At 32.6% G+C, this 17,476-nt stretch overlaps 1 protein-coding gene across 2 annotated transcripts; it reads left to right on the top strand.

The window, feature by feature from the left end:
• The first annotated feature begins 3,799 nt into the window (after positions 1-3,799).
• On the top strand, positions 3,800-14,817 carry LOC132745814 (uncharacterized transporter slc-17.2-like). Of its 2 annotated transcripts, none has more exons than XM_060734796.1 (11): positions 3,800-4,418; positions 5,511-5,875; positions 6,518-6,751; positions 8,041-8,128; positions 9,199-9,294; positions 9,902-10,044; positions 10,503-10,652; positions 12,535-12,667; positions 12,981-13,134; positions 13,739-13,829; positions 14,233-14,817. In XM_060734796.1, exons 1-11 carry the CDS (start codon positions 4,346-4,348, stop codon positions 14,404-14,406), a joined length of 1,701 nt encoding a protein of 566 aa, XP_060590779.1. In that variant the 5' UTR covers positions 3,800-4,345; the 3' UTR covers positions 14,407-14,817. The 2 variants fall into 2 exon arrangements, with proteins under 2 accessions (XP_060590779.1, XP_060590780.1); XM_060734797.1 differs by having other exon boundaries at positions 4,317-4,447.
• Positions 14,818-17,476: the final 2,659 nt, after the last annotated feature.

Raw genomic sequence — 17,476 nt, forward strand, 5'->3', positions numbered from 1 at the left:
TTGTTCATATTAAAAATCGTTTGATGTCTTCATGTTAAATGTTGAATTCTGCTTAAGATGGCGTGGACGGAAGCTTGCACTTACGAGAACCATTAATGAACAGTATCAAATAAACCGAGCTTGCAACATTTTTCAAATTTGTCGTTTTTGGCGTTCTTTTGGGGCACTGTTTTTCTCTATTATTTTGGAGTCTTGGTCTTTAGTATTTTTACATGTTATTGTATTTTGTTCTGAAATACATAGCGATCAAAGTTTAAAGAGTCATCTGTTCCGTCCTTGTTTAAATCATCAATTCAATACGTATACAATTAATATATAACTTTTGTCACTATATTTACGAATGCAATCGCCAAGCTGATTAAAATAATGATATCTACATAGGTGTGAGTTAACATGTTTTATAAACATAAGAGTCTCCGGGTGATACTGTTATATTTGAAAAAAAAATATCATCCATAACACATTTTCATCAGCTCCAATAAGATAATTTAATAGTAACAATACATGCTCGTGAAGTTGGCAGCCTAGCCCATTTATCAATACTCACTACTTTTAACTTATAAACACATTTCAGTTAAAAACGATATTACTGCTATTCCGTATAGCTTTCGATTAACTATTTGGTCTCAGGCAGTTAACATATTCAAAGTCATTCATATTTGAATTTGGTAATTATGATGACTGAAAAAATTACTATCCTATCATTCAGTTTGGAGTTTAATCCATGTTAGTTCCACGAGAGTACATATTACATAGTCCTAATAGAGCTGTTATAGTATATTTCCGAAAGCAGCAATTTCCATCAGCGTTCAAGTACCAGGTATGTCCAGTGTCAGATATTACTATGATGTTGTTGATCTCAGGTCAACCGTGTACAGGTATATTTTGTTCGTAACAAGAAGGTCTGCTTTGAGTACTTTCACAAGAGACGGATACAATAGTTTGCAGCACTGTTACATGGATGCTAGATATCTTATTGACTTTGCGGTTTAGAAAATCTGTGTTACCGTGAACATCTGTTTGATTTTCAGTTGCATTTCTTGTTGCAATTACTGATGTTTTTTTTGTTAATTTTTTTTTCTATTTTGTAGTGGTTTCATAACAAGTTATAACAAGCGAATTATTTTGCATTATCAGATTTTTATGTCAAACTCAGGTTTGACCACGCACCAAAGACTTAGAGAAAACATTATATTGAGGTAATTATTCTGTATCTAATTTACACATTTATATTCTCCTCAATATTGTATAAGTTTTTTTGTAGTTTCGTATGTATTAAACATTTCAAGTTTTGAGTCAATTCTGTTTTCAAGTTGTGTTTCCCTATAATATTATTGAATATAAACACCGACCTTTCTATGTAATAGGTGGTCTTTGAAAACTGTAGTTATTTCATATGCATATGCTGGCTTGGTTTAATAGAAGTGGCATTTTGGAACATCCATGGTAAACTGTAGGGGGCACAAAAGGCATTTTTACTCTTTGACTCTAAACCGGGGTTAAAACCATGGCTTGATATACGAATGTGTTAAAAATACATTTCTCTGGCAAAGACTTCGATTTTCTCAGCTTTTTATTTTTCTTTGCAATTTCCATTCACTATCTTAAGAAGTTCACCGAATGATATTTAGATAATTCAATCCCTAAAATTCACACATAATTCCAAAATCAAATAGTCCATATAGACTCCAAGCGAAATTTATAATTTAGATCTTTTAGTGCTAGATCCAGTGTTAGAAACTATTAATTTTGTTAGTTTGTAAATTAACGACTGCCATATAATTCAAGCCTCGTGAATCTTGAATAAACTAATATTTTGTAGATAAACATTTTCGCTAATTCACATGTATTTTAAATTAAAAATTTCTACAATTGTAAAAATGGAAAGAGCATCGAAACACAAGGGTATCTGATTTGTTCGAGGAGAGAAGCGTGTTTTATTATCCATTTCCTTGTCGACATAATGAGTAAACCCCATAAAAATGTAGCCAAACATACAGCGAGCATGCTTTATGTTTATCCCCGACAGACAGTTAACGCAAATTGCATGTTAAATTGGTAAACGATTCAACTGTGAGATACAAATGTATGAAAGTCATCCTTGCGCAAACAATATCAGTGTGAAACATACAATGAAATTGATGCGAGCGATCAATACTCGTATAATGCAGAAAATACAAGTTGTGGTGTGAAAAAAAATACTTTCATATGTTTTAAAGGAAACTTTTTCGGATTGTAAAGGATTATGTAAGCTTTAGTAAGTTCTATATTGTACGTTTAACCACTCTATACAACAAGCCATTTGTTTCGTAATATTTTATGTTCAAGGTTCATTCATTTTATGTCAGTAAAGTTAGTCAAAAAGTTAACGTAAGATCGGCAAATTTAGCAAGATGGAAAAATAGAGTAGAAATGAATATTCAATCAATGATGGTGTACGTTGGATAGAAAATCGACTTAAAATCTTCATTTACATGATCTATTTAAACCCGACCATGAGGAACACACGTCACCGGGGGTTATTTATGTACGTCTATTTTTTGCAATTGGATTATTTTTTCCTATGTATAAGTATAACTGTAAACCATATAAATAGTTGACAACAATTGTTATTAAAATTTAACCCGTGTTTTTGTAAACACTTTAAAGCATTAGAGTTTAACTATTTGTGACGTAATTTATGTTGACCTTTGAAGATATATAGACATTTCATAGTAGACCCTTTATTTTATTCTAAAAGGCTTTAAAGCCAATGAGGACACAAAACAAGCAAACTAACGAATAGTGTATGACATCAAGAGATTTACATAATTTCAACAATCATCAAATATTCTGAGAAGATCATTTTTGATTGATAAAGAAAATACCAGCCGAATTTTTCATAGGTACTTTTACTAGGTTCATTACATGTTGAGATGTATCACAATATTGGCTCATATAAATTACACACTGTAAAACGTTTAAGCAATTTGATAGTGTGATTTTTTATGCGTATAAAACATATATTTAAACTTTAAGAATAACGAAGATAAAATAATACAATAAAACAGCACAGATTGGTGTATAAAAACGCAGTAAATGTAATTTGTACAAAAAAATTTTTACATTTGTACAAATGATTTAATAAACCCGGTTGTTTATCCGTTCAAATGTTTTTTGGTAACTAAGGAAAAATAAAATTTAAAGAAGTCTAGAAAACAAAATCAAATGTTGAAGCGGTTTGTTGAGCTGTTCATCTGTCAATTGTAAATTTTACAGTCAACCCCCCCCCCTACAGCCCTGCGTAGAGGTTTGGCGGGTGAGTCAAGTTTAACTTTTTAACATAAAATGGTGAATTTTAAAATTTAGAAAACACGAGATGCTTATACGCCGTTATCATCGGAAATTTAAATTTAATTGTTAAATAAGAAAAGTATCAAACATTCATCGCTGGTCGTGGAAAAAGTACTGACAAAGAATGATAAAAGTAAAATAGCAAAACATTTAATTAAATCAACATACGAGAATGCCGAGTTATGTAACTTATGTTACTACCTGAAAATAAATACATATTTTTACAGATACACCGGCAGTGTGATATTAAAGTTCGTAGCATCTTTGGAAAAACTTGTTAGGCAAACATTGTACGAAAATATACGTTCTTTGCATGGGATATTATAACATTTATATTACTTATCCCCTTTATGGAGCTATTAGGTTTGTAATTAAAGTGAGGTAAAACACTAAAGTAGACATGAAGTTTGTTTTAAAGTAAATGATTCTTATTCAATAAATGACTTGTTTAAAAAGTAGGTGGTTTATAACTTCAAGTTTATTGTTTATTGAAAATGTACATTAAATTTTACTCAGTTAGTAATTGTGTTAAATGACGTAATGAATTGTCCTCAAAATTGTTATAACTCGCCTCCAAACCCATAGATTTAAGTATTTTCAACCAAAGGCCATGGTGAATTTGTCACAGTTAAAATATGTTGAAGAAAACATGAGTGCACAGACCTACACACATGTGGCACATACAAAATGTTTATCTTGAATCTGTAATCGTTTCAAAAGAAGTTTGAATTAGTATTAATTATTTATTTGTCGGATAAAAACATTTATTTCATTTTCTGATTAGATGCGCTGTATGCAAGCATATACTCGTATAACAAATCATTGCTTACAAAAAAGCTGATACCATATACCAATGGCCTTCCCTATGGGTGTCTTGGGGGTATTCTAGGGGTGTCTTGGGGGTATTCTAGGGGTGTCTTTGGGTATTCTAGGGGTGTCTTGGGGGTAATTGATTACCACAAATATTGGCTTTCTCTTTTCAGTTTTCAGACCAAAATTTCTATTATTAAAAATGAACGCAGAAAAGGCAGACGACAGTCTATTGTCAGAAGACATCTGTTATAACGAAGACGAGAAATTTCAAGGTGAGATGTAAAATCTAAAATCAAAAGAGGTAATATTTTTTAAAATATATGTTCAAGTTACGAAAACAAAATCGGGTTTGTCCATTGGTATTAAAGGAAATATAAATAATTCAAAGAGGAAGGTCACAGAGTCGGTCCACAGGTGAACGTCGCGTGGCCATGACTTACACTATACCCCCGTTCCCCCGCTACAACACAAAACCCTTAAAACATCATCCAAACATCATAAGTATTCAATTTGACAAAAATAAATTTTATGAAAAAAAAATAATTTTATGACTAAAAGATTATAAAGGTATTTTACTCTACTTTCATTTTGCATAGAAATATCACTAGCATCTCAATTATCAGCACATGTTTTCATCAATTGTTCACCAATCTTAACAATCTTGGTGTCAAATCTTAGATAAATAAATACTCTTTAAGAAACCAACACTAGCACCTTCGCTGATAATACATAGCAAGAAATATTCAAGCCCAAACTGTCAACAAATGAAACTCGGAAGAGATCTGATTGCACTGTTTCGGTAAAACTCTTACGAGTAAAACACACTAAATTCACAGTGAATGAATATTTCTTTGTTTTGGGTATTCTAATATAAAAAAATTAAATTATTATTTGTAATAATTGATCAATCAAAGCATCATATGAAACTATAACGCACCTTTTTTCCTATATGTCAAATTCTCAATCCAAAATGAAAGTAAATTGGCACAGCAGATTTGTTTCCCTTTAAGTATTTTCATTGGTCCTAGGTTTTCATGTGACCAATGGAGGTACTCCATATGAAAACCATCTGCTAGGCAGCAGTAGCTAGGTAATGTGCTAAATTTGTAGAGCCGCGTCACGACAAAACTAACATAATGGGTTTGCAACCAGCAAGTATCCAGACCTGAGTGCGCATCCGCGCAGTCTGATCAGGATCCATGCTGTCGCTTACCAACCCTATTACAAGTAGAGAAACTGATAGCGAACAGCATGGATCCTGATCAGACTGCGCAGATGCGCAGGCTGGTCTGGATCCATGCTGGTCGCAAACGCACTATGTTGGTTTAGCCATGACGCGGCTCATATGTTTTCCCTTTATATAGAAACTCGCAATGATGCTAGTATTGACAGTACTCGTACAGCCGGCTATTGTTGTTCACAGCGGTTGATCCTGGCTTTCATGGCAATGTGGTTGAGTGTGATGGCCTTCATGCTGAACACAAATATGAATTTTGCGATTGTTTGCATGGTGAAATCAAAACATGACATCGGTAATCACGGAAATAGAACACTACATAATACGTACTTAAAAATTGGAAGCGAAAATGAAACATTAGACAATGATTTATACTTAAACAATCATAATATGTCATTGAGTTACTCGAAAGATGATGAAAACTTAACATTGCCACTGGAAACAGCAAGATCGTGTGATACAGTTTCAAGTTCAAATTCAATCAAACGTGAGGTTAGTAGATTAACTGTTCTATCGTTTAAGATCTATATTTATTGATAAGATTTATCTATTAATTATTGTTGCCAATTTATATGATAGTATAACAGTTCGAAATTCTTAAAGATATGCCTCTTGACAAAATTTAGATTTTTGATGTCTTACACTGTGACATAGACATTCTACACTAACATTCATGTAGTCACACCTAGAAACACATATAGAGTATTTCTTAAGAAGATTGCAATTAATTAATGATTTGGAGCCAATGCAATGTACAACATTTTCTACACAAGTTAATGCATCAGAAATTTATCAAAAGGCAACTGCATACACAAGAAATTTATCTAAAAGCAAGTCTATAGTACTTAAGAAAAATATGTGACATTTTGATGACAAAGGAATTTCTCCGTTCTAGAAATAACCACTTCTACCGTTTAATATGTGAAAGGTGTAAATCAGTTTCTTTGTAACCTTCATTCAATGTGGCATACGAAAAACTATAAAATGTATTAACTTTGCTTCCAGTCCTTACAGACAGAGTTATGTTGAAAATTATGTCCGAACGAAGTTTTGTCTTTAAACATAGTGCATAATACATATCAGTATATATTGCATAAATAAAAGAAAATGGAGAAAGTTTACCTTTTCTTACAGCGGGCAGAATTTTCCTGGGACAAGAAAACACAATCATTAATTTTATCGAGCTATTACTATGGATATATGGTCATGCAAATCCCAGGTGGATTGTTTGTGTCAAGATTTGGCGGGAAACTTGTCGTCTGTATCAGCATGTTAACGGCGTCTATTTTAACAATTCTAATGCCAGTGTTTGCAAGAAACAGTTACTATGTTGTAATTGCTGCAAGATCTGTTCTCGGATTATGTATAGTATGCATTTGTTTAGCCATGTTATATATACACTTCCATATCATGCAAGATAGTAATGAATCAGTTATTTCGAAGTATAATTAATAAATAAAAAGGTGTTAGACTTGACTTTTGAAAAGTAATTGTTATAACGTTTCAATTAAAATATCGGTAGCTGTGATCTAGATTTATTTATCAGATACTAAGGTGTTTGATTGAGTTAAGTTTAGGAGACAGAATAATGCCATGCCTATCATGAATAATGTTAACTATTTTTGTTGGAGTTTTAGCACGTACTTCCCACTTGTTCGGGTTTATGTATAATATACTCGACAAAATTGCACAAAATACAATGATACAACGAATATATATTTGAATACACCACCCATGTTAAAGCAGCATGCCTCGAGACTTATGCTATTTTTTTACCAAAAAAAAAAAAGAAAATGAAAATATACTTATATTTAAAAGTGAAATATTGTTAAGTGAACAAAGCAAGTAATTAAATTATACATTGCAATCGGCAATCACAATCTACGTTCATTACCAACAAAACGTCAAAATAAGCAAAATTAGCCCATACTGCGTTAGTAACACAGAAGAAATATGGTGATAAATACTGCAAAGTCAGTCATTAATCACACATAGCATGTAAATTATTACCAGAATCTTGAATCTTTTTTTTCTTATCACAAAATCTCAGTACATTTTTCTGCAGTTTGATTTTCTTGAAATATTTTTGCTCATCTCGAGGCATGCAGCTTTAATGTAGATAAACTGAAAACAAAAACTCGCCATTCAGTTATTTTCCCTATAAACAAGAGTGTGTCAACACTTGCATCTTCAACCCTAACCTAAATCTGGACAAAAAAAAACGTAAATCAATTTAAAGTTAATTAAAAAATATGTACTGACTTAATAGCGAACAGCATAGACCATGATCAGACTGTTAGAGTCAATGTCTTTTTAAAAAAATAAAGTATGATGTAATAAAGCTGTGATGAAGAAAGAGTTCAATGAATTTGAAATTGCCGTTCATATTTAAGATATAAACATAAATATTTTACAACATATAGATTATCAAAGTTCACATATGTAACATAATCAGCATAGCGACAGGCACAGATTTTTAAATTATTAGCCATGTATCATTTCATGGTACAATAAATTCAAATTAAGCTATATATCATTTCAGGGTACAGTTAATCCAAGTTAAGCCATTCATCATTTCAGGGTATAGTAAATAAAAGTTAAGCCATTTATCATTTCAGGGTACGGTAAATTCAAGTTAAAGCTATTTATCATTTCAGGGTACGGTAAATTCAAGCATTTATGGGCTTGTTGGAACTTGGGCTTTACCGACGGAAAGAAGCCGATTTCTTGGAATATGTTGGTTTGGTAAGAGAAATAAGCATATATAAGTGATTAAGATTGAACAATGCTTTATACAGTCACAGTCGCCAACCTCAGCTGATTGATGTAATGTCAAACAAAGCATCATATAAACTATTTTATAGCATTTTCCTCACCATTTCTGGTTTTATTTCAAATAATAGTATACTAACACAAATGTAGTTTCATATCTTCAAATCCTAATTTAGTCATATCCTCATACAATCAGATTTCATACCATTATATATTTTTCCATCAACTCTTTATACCATCATATCCTCAAACCATCATATTTTCGAACTTTAATTTCCTCATTCCATAATATTTTCAAACCATTATATCATTTAACCATCAAATTTTTATACCATCACATCCTTATACATGTACCATCATATCCTAACACCATTTTTTATTTATCCTATCATATCATCACACCATCATATCCTCACACAACTTTTTTTTATTTATCCCATCATATCATCACACCATCATATCCTCACACAACTTTTTTTATTTATCCCATCATATCATCACACCATCATATCCTCACACAACTTTTTTTATTTATCCCATCATATCATCACACCATCATATCCTCACACAACTTTTTTATTAATCCCATCATATCATTACACCATGTTACCCTCATACCTTTATACCATCATAATTTCATAGATCATATCCTTATACCATCATATCTTATACCATCATATCTTATACCATCATATCATATACCATCATACCCTCATACCATAATATCCGCATACCATCAATACCTGATACCACTTTAAGCTCAAAGCATCATATCGTCGCATTTTAGTATGGTTAATTATTATATACTTATAAATAAAAATACTATTGTATTGTCATTGTAATTATCATATCACCAAAGTACCTTTTAATTACACGTTATGTTTAGTTTGTATTTTCACTTAAAATTTACCATACTGCTCTAAAGATACCAGTACCCTATAATTAGCATGAAGAAACATTATGATATCCTGCAAGAACTCCATTCATTTATGTTTTATACAGACAATTTTACTTCAATATATATTTTTAAAATTTTCTGTCAGGGAACCACCTGGGTGCAGTTATCGGTATCTCGACTTCAGGACTTCTTTGTGTCTATGGCTTTGATAATGGTTGGGCATCAATATTTTATATACAAGGTAAACAACATAATTATTTCATTTGTCAGCTTAAGAGTATTAAAACAATAAATAGTATTTTTATCTGCAGCTTTTGTAACCTTAAAGCTGCACGCATCCAGATGAGCCAAAATATTTCTAGAAAATATTAAGATTTAAAGAAAAGTGAAATGATACAAGATTCAATTAATGATTTACATGTTTTGTGCAATAAATGAGTGATTTTGCAGTATTTATCACCATTGTTATCCTGCGTTTCCAGTGCAGTAACGGCTATTTTGTGTGCAATTTTTTTTTCTTTTTGGTGATTCACGTGACTGAAAAGTGCCGTTTATAATGTATAAGATACTTTTTTTGACTTTGAAATACATTTTTCAATTTATTCATGAAATTTAGCATGATTCTGTAGACATGCTGCTTTAAAAAAACTCAGATTTTCGTTTTAAATAGCAGGAGGTTGAAGGTGATGTAATTTACATTATATCAACCTTTTACTATAAATGTAGTTGTTCCAAAGCTATACGTTCATTCTTTTGAGTTTTCATCATTAATTCTAGTGAGTTATTATACAATGATAATTGTTCCGCGATTCCGTGAAATGACACAAATTATGTGAAATGTTTGACAGGTACTTTGACGTTAATATTTGTTGGCTGCTGGTGGTTTCTGGCCTTTAGTTCGCCAAATAATCATCCGAGAATATCGTCTGCGGAAAGAAATCTGATTTTAAAACACGTACCAGAAGACACACACACTGATAGAAGGAAAAAGGTAAATACGTGGAAAAATTGAAACTCGAGAACAAAATAAAAATAGATTTTACATTTTAAGCAGATATACTAGTTTTTAGTTATGCAGAGTTTCGTCCAGGAATTTAGAGTTAAGTATGTAGCTTTGACGAAAATTAAAATTTTCATACTGTAATTTGTTTCCGAGAAACATAGATCCGACATTTCAAAGTGAACTTTTTGTGCAAATGCTAGTAATTTGCAGTGTACATAGTGTTGACATGGGTTTGCTGAAATGATGTTTTAAACATATTCATACATGTCTCAATTATGATGTTTAACGTAAACGTGTGCTTCCATGATTATCACACGTCTTCGCCTGTTCGTGTTTAATTTTGAAATATGCGATTCAAATTTATATGTATATACTTACCACTGACGTCAATGGAAATGCAGCTAAACATAAACAAACATGACACGGTGATTAACGCCCTTTTTCAGAAAACTGATGTACCATGGACAAGTATTCTCAGCTACTTACCTGTTTATATGGTGTTTTTATGTCATGTGTGTGACACGTGGACGTTCTACCTACTTGTTACGTGCCTTCCATTGTTTCTGAAAGAAATTCTAAAGTTTGATATAGAAAGTGTAAGTATGTCACTTTATAACTACTGCTTGAAATTCAACTGCCTGTGTTGGAAAGGGCATTAAGTTTCTTGTGTTATATGGTCCTTTATTTTTAAGTTCAATATTACTATAAAATAATCTGAATATAAAAAGAGATCTTTAGAGAAATCTCAGATTCAGGACCGTTTTAAGATGTTTTTTTTTTCAAAATAAAATTCCTTGCTAAATTAACGAGTTTGTCTAGACCGTTGATGGTTGGGTTTGAAGTTACATCGGCATTGGCAATGTCATATGGCGATCTCCAAGCTTTACTGATTTAAAAATGTCATCTGGTTGAGATCGCCCAATCGACGGACGGCGCCCGGGTGATGTTTTTACGGATCGGACGATTGTTTTTAATACAAAACATCGTCCACTTTTACAGGCACCCGGGTGGACATCGCCCGGCTCCGCCCGGTCATCACCCGGGTCCCGTCCTGCGTCCGAGTAGACACGAGTTGGCAAACGAGTGCCGCCCCGTACCCGGACGATTCATGCACAGGCACCGGGTGGTCATCGTATTGTCGTTCGGCGATTGTGCGACCCACTCACGAACTTTCGCTATACGTCTATGCAATATTTCGATAGAGCGGAAGTCAGTGCGCGAGCATGCGCTTTGCCATATCTCGTTCAGTTACCGCTCACGTTTAAAATCGGTTGCTATGAAGCGACACTAAGTGTACATGGCTTTTACAACTAAAATATCAGACAAACACATTAAAACAATACACATAGACTACACATAGTTGTTTTCCATATTAATATTTTGCATTTAAAACTGATAGTCAAACAAATATCTCAATATTCTTACTGATTTAATGTATTGTTTACATGTGATGACAGCAACGCTGTGCGTTAGATTACTTTCGGTTCAGAAAATTCATTTGTTTACCATCAAAACTCATATGTTTACCATAGGAACCACATATTGATAGAAAGCAAATTAAACAAAGGTAAAGAAAAAATTGTCCGTTTCTGAACAAAAAATAGAATAAATAAATACAAAGTCTTTTTAAAAAGTCCCTTCTTTGAGTTCATTTGAAAGGGGAATAATTTGGTGGAATTTTAGACAGGGAAACAGAGAGTTATCCTTCATGGCTAGGGAATATGGCCGACTGAAATTATGCAAGCAAGTTTGTAAGTGCGACCTGAGTTTTTTGTAATTGCGGCTAAAAATTTTTGTAGTTGCCTAAAAACGTATCTGTGAATTCTTTTGGATTTAACATGAACTTAATGTCGAGCAAGAACGTCTACGCGTGTTAGTATTAAAGAAAAGGCAAACTACAAATGTTGCATTATTTGATTGGATTTCATCTTGCCTCTATCAACTGCCTTCTTTGCTGGCATATTGACCACTGACTGATTATTAAAAGAATATCATAAAATGCCCACGCGGTGATCGTCCGATCCATAGATAAATCGTACAGACGCCGTCAAGATGTCGGGCGGCGACTGCCCGTTCTTTGAATGCTAACTGTTTGATCATTTCGGAAAAAATAATCCCCCGGCGACAGATTTTTGCATGACCACGCAAAGTATCATATTTATAATGGCCGGCGTTCGCGAAATCGTCAAAGCCGATGATGTTGTAAAAATCGTTAAATCGGCAGACGGCCGTTTTATTTGTGACCGAGGTATTACTAATTTGTGGGATCTTGTTGGAATGACTTAATGTCTCGTTCCCACAACTTAGCTATCTCGTTTCCAACGAGATGTTTCCCGTGCATATCATAAAATTTGATTCAATATATGTACACTTTGAATGAGTGTCTGTGAAATCGAAAACAAGAGTGGCTTTACAAGATTAATTTTTTATAGGTATACTGTTTCAAATAGCTACTATTTATTTTGTTTTGCGTTTCAGAATGGACTTTTCTCATGCTTACCCTACCTTAGTTACATGATTGGAATAGCGGTTGCTGGAGTAGGAGCAGATCTTGCCCGCTCGTGGAAAAATACTTCAATAACTACAATAAGAAAGGTCTTTCAAATAACAAGTAATAGCCGTATATTTCGATAATATCACTTTATTCATAATTCAAACATTCGGTAAGAACGGACTAAATCCATGTTTTATAGTTGTTAATTTCGTCTGATAATTGATTCAAATACTTTTAACTGCTAGAATCGGTACTAAATGATTCTTATGGCGGTGCTAAGTGACATAAGAATTCTTGGAACAGACTCAATCAGTGTCTTAACTGTTTAACATAACTTTTATTGCTTGTCGATTATGTTCTTTAAACCTAATTAGGTTATACATTACTTTAGTAGACCTGCTTGAATTTAAGTTTCAAAAATTATTTCCAGGTTTCGCTGGTGTGGCTATATTTATTTTAATCCCGGGACACTTGACATGTGAATATAGATATGTGGTGATCACGTGCTTCAGTTTATGCACGTTTTTTGAAGCAATCGGCATTTCAGGCGGACACCTGCCAAATATAGTAGATATAGCGCCTAGGTAATGTAATTGTAAATCACATTTTCTAAATTTAAGAATAAGAACAAAGATAAACAAGAAAAGGCGACGTTCACAGAACGCAGCCCCCGACACAACCCAGTCAACCATCAGGGCACCCAGAAGACACCGAACCAAAAACCAGAAAAGAATACAAGGGTGGTGAAAAGAGTGGAGGGATATGTAAAAAGTGAATGAAAATAACTTTATTCATCATAGCTATGTAGTTTATTCTTAGAACGCTGGTGTTGATAAAAGACTTTCTTGTACCAGCAAAATTTAGCTTGAAATAGACCACCCTTCACTCTTTCTCCACCTGACAATATACTATTATGTTGCAGTATTATTAATCTTAAAAAGTTTAATTAAAAATTGACAGTTCTTATAATTGACTAAGTCGATTGAACAAATAGTTGGGGTATTGTAAATCCTTATTAATTAATGTGCCGAACCCGTTTCGAATGTAATTCAAAGAAACATGCATTTAGTGAAAATGAAACTAAGGGTTTCTTATTGAATGTATATTTTTAAGTGCTGACTTTTTAAAAATAAGGTTAATATTTTGGCTGATGAATATGTATGTGTATATTGATTATTTTTCAAACAGGTATTCGTCTCTTATATTCGCTGTATCAAACACTATTGCAACAATTCCTGGTATAATCGCACCTATTGCAGTTGGAGAGATTACAAAATCTGTAAGTTAACTACATGAAATGAAAACGTTTGTTTCATGAGACGTAAGCACTTAATTTGAATTGCTTGTATATGGATCATAAACAGAAGCAATTAAACCTATCTGAAAAATGATTTATTTTATTTACAAATCTTAATTATCACTAAAAATGAATTAAAAGAAGAAGTCATAATTAATCAAAACATAAATGCATGTTTAAGATTGAATAATATAATCTAAATGTTTTAATCAAATCTATAAAACAGATCAATTATCGTGATAATCAGTAAGTGGGTAACGCAGTTATCATGTCAAAAAGAAGTACAGAACGTCCAATAACGCACTGATTTTTAACAAAAAAACCCCTGACAAACAAAATTTCAAATGAGAAATATAATTATCATGAACATGTTACATGGTTTCAGGGTACTAGTGACGAATGGAGGATTGTATTTTATATAGCCTCGGGTGTCGCCGTGTTTGCTGCTATAATGTACGGTATATTTGGAAACAGCGAACTGGCACCATGGGCGAGAGGAGCAAATGGTGATCTTGAAATGGAAGTCAAACTGTCAAAGGAAGGGCTAACCAAGTGTTAAGATGTGGAAATATTAGACAAGAAAAAAAAACATATCAACCGCAGACCATATTTGTGTTATAGCCGAGCTACAAGGCCGGATTTTCAATTTCTTTGTTTACTTTTTTTACATTAAAAGAAAACAAATGAGTCGCAGTGATAAAACACTTTTTTAAATGATTGTCTCTTTTCTTGGTTTATTAGTATTGATCGTGTATGAGTGTGTGTGTGTGTGTGTGTGTTGGTGCGTGCGTGCGTGCGTGCGTGTGTGTGAGTGTGTGCGTGCGTGCGTGTGTGTACCGTTTAGTATATTGTGTTCAGAAATCAGAATGATATATGGTTTAATAAATAAATGTATGTGTAAGATGTGAAGTTTTATTTTATACTTATAAGTGAAATATTGATAAATGTTAATGAAATAAAATGCGTATTTTCCTTTTCCGTATTTCACTGTATTTTTTTCCACTGCAATAAGACATATTTTCCGTATTTTCACTGGTGTCTTGCTGGACTACTTTCTTATACACAACATTTAAGAGGAAGAATTTCAGACTTTCAAATTGTAATGTCAATAAAAGAGAAAAATGTATATTATAAACAGACATTAAAATTTTTCTATAAATACAGGATTTTTTTTTCATATTGTCCTGTGGTATGAAAATTATCATATTTCACTTGTGCCTACCGCCACTCATGAAATATTTATTTTCATACTACTCAATGAAAATAAATCCTGTTTTTATAGAAAAAAACCCTCCCTTATGAAATAAAACAACAACAAAAAACAACATCAACCAAAACAACAACAAAAAAAAACGCAAAAAAAAAAACAAACAAAAAAAAACACAAAAAAAAACCTACACTCGCCCGAAAATCGGCTACATTCGACTGTTTTAATAAGAGCACGGAATAAGAATTCTCTTAAAGAAGATTACTTCAAACGTTCAATGGTTCGACAAATGCAGCGCATACAAAATACTTTCAAGTATTAAATTATCATTGCAGCGTTATTTTCTTTTCAATTGTTTACTACTTTTATTAGTGAATTATCGCTTTCTGAATCGAAACATTTTATTTAAAGAACAAAACGCAACAACTTATTTCAACAAGTTTTGTTCAGAAAACACTGATGTTAATTCACACTATACGCGGGTCAACCCAACAAAATTCGAAAAAAATATTTGCATTATTATTTATATATAAACTTACATGATATAAACTTACATGATATATCTATGGAAGCCTTGGAGGGTCACTTTTGACTTTCGACTTTTGAATTTTGATGTGTGACTTACGTCTTATGACTTTTGGCTAATCCATTTTACACGTGCTTTAAAAGCTGAAAGCAGCAACTTTGGTTTCAGGTATGTTTCTTAAACGTTTTAAATAATTTCATTGAGATTTGTCATGGAGGAGAGGATGTGTTAAGGAGGGAATTTAATGTTATTTGATATAATCCCATAGTGGTAATATATCACAGGCTTTAATTCCACAAGTGTGGCTGTGTGTTTTGTGCATTCTGCTTTGTTATAAATATGTTCATTATATTAGTGCTTATTCATTGTTTGTCCTTATCACAAAATCTGTCCATGAGTAACAAACAAAAAACTGTTTTACAAGTAGACAGGGAATACAAGTTTTAAGTCTTAAAATGGCATGGTGCATAGTATTAAACATGTATCGCAATTCAGCATTTTATTGAGCTAACACAGAATCGGTATTTCTCTGAAGTACTTAGATAGTGTTGACCAATTTCATAAAGAACGGCAAGTGCTATGTTCATACACACAAGTACAAAGTTAACTTATAATTGTGATCGAGCACCATTTGCATTTAGCATTAAAGGGACTCCACTGATTTTTTTTTGACATGACGGGACTGGAAATATATTTTTTGAGATTATTACTCTATTTGATGTAGATCTATACTAATAACTTATGTGCCACATTTCAGATCATTAACTCGCTCCGTGTTTCCATAATAATTATTATAATAGTGAAAAATGACACAAAATTGAAAAGCGTTTAAACGCTTTTTTCACTCAAATCGGACAGAGAATAGCACAAACATACGATTTTCAATGTATTTCATGTATATTTCTTAGTTATATTTTATTTATATTTCTGTTTTAAGTGCTTGTGTTGAAATATGCGAAAAATTAAAATTTTATGTTTTTAGGCTTAATAACCTCAGTGGAGTTCCTTTAATGTCTAATTTTGTTGTATATTTTAACAATTGAGAAAAGAACACTTAAGAACAAACATAGATATAGGAACAGTTAGAACAAAATATCCTACTAGCATTTTAAATGTTTTTTTTTTCGCACCTATCAATCTTTAAAAAACGGAGCTAATGGATTACCCATTTTATAAACTATGAATGTATAAAGATTAAGATAAAAGATAAATTCTTATTTCAGACACAACTACTGGACAAAGGTAACGAGGATGAAAACCTTGATGTTGATCTGTGTCTTCATCATTATAACTGTTTGGCAATATCAAAGCTACCGTGCCAAGATACCTACCCTCAGCATCTATAACAAACAAAACTCTGCTGATAATAGAGTACTTTCTGGTACGGTATGGCATTACGACGTCAATTAGTACAGAGAACAGAATTTTTTAAACGCTTAAATTTAAAACGGCATAATGGAATATATAATCCTTTTGAGACTATGTCTGATGTTATAAACAGAGAAATACAAACAAGTGGACAATGCATAGGATACCGTACAATGTGGCGTAGGTTAATGCTGGATTACAACATGTACGTCAAGGGGGACGACGTCATGGAAATAATGAGAGCGCTTGGTCCAGATGGTATTGAGATGCGGAAAGCTCATCGCTTCTGCCGACGCGTATACTACCCAAAGGACTAGTTTAATATGACATATGGACGATTAAGACAAACTAAAACCAAAATGATTTTGTATCCATGGTGCTGTAGAAAAAAATATGGTTAGAGGTTTCGGACTCAAATAACAACCCACACCTTATTGCAAAATACTTTAAGACACATTTAATGAACATTATTAAGTCCCCCAACCCAATACTATAAACGTTGTGATATTGGTACGGAAAAACTGCATT

The sequence above is a fragment of the Ruditapes philippinarum genome, unplaced genomic scaffold (assembly GCF_026571515.1).
Source record: "Ruditapes philippinarum isolate M1 unplaced genomic scaffold, ASM2657151v2 ctg3551_1_1_1_1, whole genome shotgun sequence".
In the NCBI taxonomy this organism is placed as follows: domain Eukaryota; kingdom Metazoa; phylum Mollusca; class Bivalvia; order Venerida; family Veneridae; genus Ruditapes; species Ruditapes philippinarum.